At 38.8% G+C, this 8,589-nt stretch overlaps 1 protein-coding gene across 1 annotated transcript; it reads right to left on the bottom strand.

The window, feature by feature from the left end:
- Positions 1 to 2,255: 2,255 nt before the first annotated feature.
- wu:fa03e10 lies at positions 2,256 to 8,063 on the bottom strand. Its single transcript, XM_001921619.7, has 4 exons — positions 8,011 to 8,063; positions 7,415 to 7,690; positions 5,449 to 5,496; positions 2,256 to 5,249 (listed from the first exon to the last, which is right to left on the bottom strand). Exons 1-4 carry the CDS (start codon positions 8,024 to 8,026, stop codon positions 4,909 to 4,911), a joined length of 681 nt encoding a protein of 226 aa, XP_001921654.1. The 5' UTR covers positions 8,027 to 8,063; the 3' UTR covers positions 2,256 to 4,908.
- Between the last annotated feature and the right edge of the window lie 526 nt (positions 8,064 to 8,589).

Below are 8,589 nucleotides of genomic sequence, written 5' to 3' on the forward strand. Positions count from 1 at the left end.
GCACATAGTGTGGTCTACATATGCCATCAACAGAAGTATTTACAGAATACAGTTACAGTATATATATATATATATATATATATATATATATATATATATATATATATAACCAACTATACCACATCTTTTTTTCTGTTTTGGTCTGGCCAAGCAGTGGGGGAAATGTTATCTCACATGGCAAATCCAGCCATGAAAAGCATCAACTGCTTTAGTTTGGAGAAGGGGTATATGTGTGTGTGGATTTCAGTCATACACTTTCCATCCCCAGGCAGAAAAAATATCCTCAATAGGTTTGAGGAATGGAGAATATGGAGGGAGATAAACAACTAAAAAACATGGGTGGGCAGTGAACCAGTTGTGAACCACAGAAGCTCTGATTTCCAAATTCCACTTGAGACATGTTTAGTCATGTGATGAGCTAGTATGCAAAGTAGGGCTGCTGACTGAGCCATTTTGACAGACAGTGCGTTCCTTGTAAACGCAAGAGATTTTCTGCATAGAAATTGCGCCAGATGCAGAGAACTGTGTGTAGTGTTTTTTTTTAAAAAAAGTGTGTTTTAAACCTGCAATTAGAGTGTGAAGCAGGAATTGTGCTTGTAGTTTAGCAGAATTGGTTCAGGGGGTTGGTGCATCAGTTACATGTTTTAGTCATTAGCCCCTTTAACACATACAAACCTTTCCGGAAAATTAACAGCAATAATTATTTACACAGTTGGCATTCAGATGAACATAAAAACGTTATCTGACTGATTTCTAGCAGCTAAATGTGTCTGGAAAAATATTCAAAGGCCTTTATTCTCATAATCCGTCCACGCGGCAGTTATGAAACAAAGAATATACTCACAAATTGAGCATTGTGTTTTCAATTGTTTTGCTGTAGTGTGTGATGATGTGTACAGTGTTTACATTTATGAATGCTTTAAGCTGCTCTTTTGGTGTGAAAGTTTGAGTTTTGAAGTGAGAAGGTGTGGTTGTGTAGCTTTAGAAAAGGGTGTTGTTTTTAGGGGAACATGGCGGAAACATTTGTTAAATGTGTTTTAGCATTTGAGAAAAACTGTAATGTTTTCATTTTGAAAATGATTCCCTTAAAGCTGAAGATGCCTTGATGTCAAAAACAGCTCTCAGGTGTCCTGCAGCTATTATGTGTTCGACAGTAACCTCTTGAGATTGCTGGCTGCACTTGTGAGTTTATATATTTGTACGCTTTGTGATTACACACATGATTTTGAAATTCAATAACTAAATTTTATCCAATCATTGCAAAAGTCATTGAATTAATTAACTCTTCAGTTGTCTCGAAATTAGACAATCTTAACAGAGCATTGCATGTAGAATTAAACTCCCATGCATTCAATTGCATTGTTGTAAAATGTACTTTATGTAACATAAACTGTTCTGGCAACAGAGTTAAGGATCCACTATGTAGTGTCTTTATTCATTTGGGCACAGATAAACAATCCAAGTAGGAGAGAGCAGCAAGTTTAAGGGCAACCCAAAAGAGTAGATAGGGTTAAACAACATCAAACAAGGCGTAGGTCAGAAAACACATCAAGGCAAGACAATGGAAAATGCTTTGTAATGTTACAGGGAATAAAGAAGACTCAGCAATGATGTATGTGTCTGTGTGTGTGTCTTTGTGTGCTGTTTTTATAGTCCATCTGATTAGTCCATCATGAGCTTCCAGATGTGTGTTTGTAATCAGGGGGATTAGGAACTGGTGTGTGTAGACCTCGCATTATGGGAGTTGTAGTTCAATAATTTGTGATCTTGAAACTTAAATGCATAAAATAAGCACTTCTTAGTGTGCACACAACAGAGTGTTAAATATAACTCTTTATTACTTCACTGTCATACTCTCTGCACAGCTCCTGGGTGATTAAAGTACTTACTTTACTCATATATATATAGGTGAAGTTTTTTTTTCCCTCTCCGCTCGCCACTGCCTCGCATGGTTCAGGATTGGTAGAGCTACGCATCAATGAATTTGCTCTTCAGTGTTTGAACTCTCAGTAATGATTAAATCACACTGAACTGAGCTAAACTGAACTGAACTTAAACACTAAAACCTGAACCACACTGTTCCAGTTACTGAACCACACTGTTCCAGTTACTATGACCATTTATGTGAAGCTGCTTTGACACAATCTACATTGTAAAAGCGCTATACAAATAAAGCTGAATTGAATTGAATTGAATATATATAATTTTGTATGGGTCTATATACTTTATAGGAAATCAACTAAAAACAAAAAGTCTGATTTTCAGTAAAGTTTTTATTTAGAAACACACAAGCAATGCCAAAGATGAAAGGATCAGAGCAAATACAAACCAAAATACTAATAAAAGAACAAAGAGGAACTAAAATCTAACAAGTATTGAATATTAAAAAATGAATTCACACTCATAAACCCATAAACCATTTATTGCAGCAGAACAAATAAATGCATCATGCTTTATAATCAGTGTGCTTAAAACATTTGCCCATTTCCAGTATTTTTTTATTATTCATGTATTTATTTCATTATTATTTAGCTATTGTTGGATTAATTTTTTTGAAAGATTCAAAAAGACTGATATCTTTTTAACAATTTGCAAATCAAAACTCCCAAAACGTGTAATGAATATGGAAATTTAACTCACAGTTTTAAACACTGACAAAAGTTTCATCCAACAAACTCTGACCCAAACAACATCGACACTCAGCACTACATGAGGATGTCTTGCGTATAATGTCTTAAAAAGCTGAGTTTGTGTTCAGCTTTATTCAATTGCATATATGCACAGTTAAAGTCTGAATCATTCGCCCTCCTGAATTATTAGCCCCCCTCTTCCACCCCCCCCCCCCGTTTAAAGGCGAAGTATGTAAGTTTGACACCTAGTGGTTGAACTAGGTATTGCATTCCTGGATCAACACACATTTTCACTCGGCTCCTTCTCTGAGTCCACGCAAGTGCAGGTTGCCAGATTAACACGAGTGCTATCAATGTGAGAGTTTGAATGCCATTTTACATGACATTTATTGCCATACTACTGAAAGCAGCAGCAGATAAATAAAGTAAAATAAACAGTTTGAAACTGAACTTTAGAACTGAGACTCAGTGCCAACAAATACCAATTATTCATCAGGTACATATGATGATAATGTTAAAGAGGTTTAATGTTGTGTATATTAGATTACAGACCTTACCATGTTGTTGGAGTGCAGTAAGTGCACTATTCTGTGCTTCTGAATGGCTGTATTTACATATCTGTTGTGTTTTGTCTGATGCAAACATCCAAATTGCTGATCACTGCAAATCTCTTCACATAGCGTGTTGTTAGCACACAAGGTTGCAATGTAATCTGTTCACCTAATGTTTACATTCCTAATATTTATATTACTTGCTAATAATAACCACCCCACGTGGAACTCGTTACAGAGTCTGCTACTGTCCACAAGAGGTTGCATTATCCGTCGTGTACGCATGCTTTGAGAGCCTTCCTAACTGAGGGAATCTAAGGGTGCTTTCACACCTGTGAATCAATTCATTTGTTCCAAAACAGGGATTAAAATTGTTACATTGTTGCTCTTTGTTGCGTTTCGCTTTCACACGGCAATGTTTCTAAATGGACCAAAATAGCTAAAACAAGTCATGTGTGACTAAACTCTCCTCACATTGGTCAGAGATTCACGATTTATTTGCAGAGTCCCGCTCAGCTGTCAGGGGCAGTGGTGGTTTGGTGGTGTTTGACAGGGTGCACGCAAAGTGTCTGAAGTGCGAGGAGGGATCTGGTGGGGAGGGGTGAGAAGGGTGCGCAATGTATTTGAAGACCGGGAGGGAGACGCGCGATTACCGGGAAATTATCACACATTTGCGGCCATCCGGGTGTCAGTGCATTTGAGGGAGACTCCCGGTGACATCCGGGAGACTTGGGATGTCTGAAATGACCTCCTGCCCTACTCATAGTTCTCTCTTCATATAGCCGTATGCCTATTACATATCCATAAAACACTGTGATATAACCAGGCTCGGATCGTATCGCTTTCTCACTATAATTGATCAGCTCCAGAGTTCGTTTCAATTGAGCCGAGACCACCTCATTCAGGCGATTTCGGAGCGATTGTTTTGGCGCGGATCCAAGCGCAATTGCTGAATTCACATTTGCCAAATGAACCGCGCTAACTGGGCAAACGAGACAAGTTCTGAAACAAAAGTCTAGCTGTGAAAGCACCCTAATATGCTGTTTTCCATGAAGGCACCCCGGTGTGCTGAAACATAATTAGCTAAACTGGCATTGGGTGGGTTAAAAGAACCAAAACAAAGACAGCATTCCAGCACGTAGAGCACATTTTCAAAGCAGAATATCTGACTTCAGCATTGTATTTTTTGCACAGAATTTTTCAAGATACTAGTATTCAGCTTAAAGTGACATTTAATAGCTTAACTAGGTTAATTAGGCAAGTTAGAGTTATTATGCAAGTCTATGTCTAACACTGGTTTATAACATTTGAGAGAGAAAAAAACAATTCAGAGTTAAGCGAATCATTTTGACTTTAACTACATGTGAATATATGTATATATGTTGTTAAATGATCTACGCAGAGTGATTGGTACATCCAACATATTCTCATGGCATTTCCTAAATTGATTTAGTGGCTAATTTGTATGAATTTGTATTCACACAGTTTAGCACGATTTGCTTATCCCCAATGACGATTTGGTTTAGGAGCCATTTTGTATGACTAAACTCGTATGACTTGACTACTAAACAAAATTTAAAATAGTTACTTTCCTCGTGAGATCAGGCTGAGTAAAACGCAAGTACTGAAAGTGCTGTAGAAGTGACCAATGTATTTTCAGGTTCGATTACTAATAATAATGATAACAATAACATAAATAATAAAAATAAAACTGTTGAGCTAAATATTTAATGAGATGCTGCAGCAGCTTTTTTCTTCGTTTGTTTCTTCTGGACTTTAGGTGTCGTGGCATTTGTACCAGTTAAGGTGGCTTTTATCTTTGTTGGTTTCTTCTGGGTTTTCGGCATCGCAGCATTTGTTCCAGTTGCAGTGGCTTTTATCTTCGTTTGTTTCTTCTGGGTTTTCGGCATCGTAGCCTTTGTACCAGCTGCAGCTGCGTTTTTTCTTTGTGTTTTCTTCTCGATTTTATGCATCATAGCCTTTGTATCAGCGATAATAACAGCTTTTTCGACCCCCGCCTCTTTCATTTTGCGAATCTTCTTTTGCATTTTCTTATGCACCAGCTCATCTTTACACATGGGTGGGAAAAGTTTATGTTAGTTTGATGTTAATGTAGTTATCTTGATAGAAAGTGCATGTATGAGACACAATATCCAGTGAACCTCATTTATATAAAAAATAATTCTACTGATTTAGTAACCTTAAGTGAAACATTAATGATCATCTATGGCTTTAGAAGCATTTCTCTCAATTCAGAAATTGCTCACCTGGCATACTGGAGACAGCGAGATCGCTTAAGCCCATTGCGATGATATCTGTATTCACACAAGAGTTAAAGTAAACCAAAAGTACTGTAAACATCATCAACAGTCATGGGCGGGGCAAGTTCAGTGTGACTGGGCGAGTCTATGCTAATAAGGTAAACAATACCAGATGTGGCCTCTGTAAAGTGACTCACTCAGGGCAGATCTACGCTAACACTGCAGTACAATAAAGAGTCATGGGCAGGTCTTGTTCAATATGACTCACTCGGGGTGGGTCTATGCTAATAATGTAGGGTTTGTCAATAATCCTGGATGTGGCCTCTTGAAAGTGACTCACTCAGATCAGATTTATGCTAATACAGCAGAGTAATACACATTTGTGGGCAGGGCCATGTGGCCCTGTTCAATGTGACTCACTCAGGGCGGGTCTATTCTAATTATAGCACAATCATGGGCGGGGCCTGTTCAATGTGACTCAAGGCAGGTCTATGCTAATAATGAAGGGATTGTCAACAATCCTGTACATGGCCTCTGTAAAGTGAGATCTACGCTACAGCTGCGGTCACACTGGGCTTTTCCTCCTATAGGCTTCCATTCATACGCACGCGAATGCGTCGAGTTTCGCAGGTTGCTGCGGTGCAAAGTTCAAGCTTGGTGAACTCCGACCTGCGAAATCGCATCACATGACTGCGTGGGACCAATCGAGGGTCAAAACATGACCTCTCCGGACAGAAATTTAAATATGGACCAATAGCTCGCTTATTAAAATGTCTAATCATTTTGTTTAATCCCACCCTTTTTTGCTGCTCCGCCCGACAGAATTTCGCATGCATAAACTCTAGCGTGACCACAGCTTCATACTGTAGAGTAATACATATTTGTGGGCAGGGCCTGTGAGTTCAATGTGACTCACTCAGGGCGGGTCTATTCTAATTATACACAATTATGGGCAGAGTCAGTTCAGAGTGTATAACTTAAGGCAGGTCTATGCTACTAAAGCAATGTCCATTAACAGTTGTGGGCGGGCCTGTTCAATGTGACTTACTTAGGGCAGGCCTATGCTAATTATGGTGCAGTCATAGGTGGAGCCAGTTCAAAATATCTTACTCAAGGCAGGTCTATGCTACTATAGCAGTGTCCATCAAGAGTTGTGGGCGGGGGCTGTTTAATGTGACTTTATTACTGCAGGTTTATGCTAATTATGACACAGTCATGGGCGGGGCCTGTTCAATGCGACTTAAGCTGCGATCACATTAGAGTTTGAGCATGCGATATATTTTGTCGTGCGGGGATGCGAAAACGGGCGGGATTAAACAAGCTTATTAGATATTTAAAAAAGCGAGCAGTCAAGTGATGCGATTCCGCAGGTCAGAGTTCACCAAGCTTGAACTTTGCACCGCAGCAACCTGCAAAACTTGACACATGACCCTGTGTTTCCGGTCTGACGCATTCGCGTGCGTATGAATGGAGTCTATGGGAGGAAAAGCCCAGTGTGACTGCAGCTTCATTCGGGGCTACACTAATAAGGTAGGGTTTGTTAACAATCCAGGGCGTGATATCTGTATTCACACAAGAGTTAAACTAAACCAAAAGTACAGTAAACATCATCAACAGTCATGGGCGGGGCAAGTTCAGTGTGACTGGGCGGGTTTATGCTAACAAGGCTAATATGATAATGGGCGTGGCCTCTGTAAAGTGACTCACTCAGGGCAGATCTACGCTAATACTGCAGTGCAATACAGAGTTGAGGCCGCCGGGGCTTGTTTAATGTGACTCACTCAGGGAAATCTATGCTAATATGGAACAGCCATGGGCGGGGCCAAATATAATTTATTTATAATTTAATGACATTTTTCAAATAAATGTTTGATGTTTAATATCTTAAACTGCAGTCAGAACATACTGAATATACTAGATATAGAGGCACATTCAGCTGTTGAATCACTGTAATATGTACATATTTACATACCGGAGATCTTGTCACCATCTTCATCTTCTTCGTCATCTTCTTCCTCATCATCATCATCATCATCATCATCATCATCATCATCTTCTTCCTCATCTTCATTTTCCTCCTCCTCATTATCTTCCTCCTCCTCCTCCTCCTCCTCTTCCTCATCTACTTCTACCTCCTCCTCATCTTCTTCTTCTTCCTCATCCTCTTCAACTTCTTCCTCAGCTTCATCTTCCTCCACCTCATCATTTACATCACCATCATCTTCGTAATTGTCTTCATAATCTTCATCTTTAATAATGACCAAAATGAGAAACACAGAGTCACAATAAATGTCAAACATTTGAAAACATTTGCTTTATGTCACATCAACAAACTCTCTAACTGAGATGAGTGCATGTTTATGAATATACTGTGAAAAAGGTTCATAAAAGGCATATGAAAAACATCTACAAAACCATAACCATAATAACCATACATTTGACAGAAGGGTTAATAATGTAGTATATTTACAGTATTTGAACGTAATCAATAGTGCAGAATTCCTGTCCTAGCTGTCTAGTCTGTGAGTGTTTGTTAGATTAGTGGATGTTAGATTAGTTTAGACTGACCTTCTCTTGATGACATTTTGCCTCCTGCAGTCACTCAGAGCCTTGGTTCATCTGAATAAGAACTGAAAAAGAGGAACTTATATAGTCTTCACTGCATACCGCCTTTAATATGGGGAAACACCCACAACACACTCTTTGAAGAAAAATGCTGCATTTCAAACCGGCATGCCCAGCAGGTTATTAGTGTTAACAAATAGGATTTAACGTGTTTTAAGAATATTATTACACTCAAAGAAAATATGGGTTATTGAAACCCAATGTTGGGTGATATGTGGACAAACCCAACCTTTGGGTTATTACAGTTTTTCCGAGTGGTTTGCACACATTTTCTGAAAGCAGGTCTCAAACCACACACACATTAGTCAAAACCCTTCAATTCTTCTGCAAAATGAAATCAAAACAGTGTGATTCCTTCCTTAAAATGGTGTTTTGTTTTCAAATGACACACAAGCCATCACATGAATAGACAATTTTATGTACAATTAAGCACTGATGTGCCTAATGTAAAACACTATGACCACTTCTTCTCCATTCATCATAATGACTTGTTGTAAGCCTTTTTTCGTTCAGTGTTAAACT

Source organism: Danio rerio, chromosome 1 (genome assembly GCF_049306965.1).
Source record: "Danio rerio strain Tuebingen ecotype United States chromosome 1, GRCz12tu, whole genome shotgun sequence".
NCBI classification, from domain to species: Eukaryota; Metazoa; Chordata; class Actinopteri; order Cypriniformes; family Danionidae; genus Danio; species Danio rerio.

Excerpts from the sequence above, each read along its gene's own strand:
- wu:fa03e10 (XM_001921619.7), bottom strand. Across the intron at positions 5,497-7,414 it reads AGATGGTGACAAGATCTCCG|ATATCATCGCAATGGGCTTA; the intron begins GTATGTAAATAT and ends GTGTGAATACAG. Across the intron at positions 5,250-5,448 it reads CGCTGTCTCCAGTATGCCAG|ATGAGCTGGTGCATAAGAAA; the intron begins GTGAGCAATTTC and ends CCATGTGTAAAG.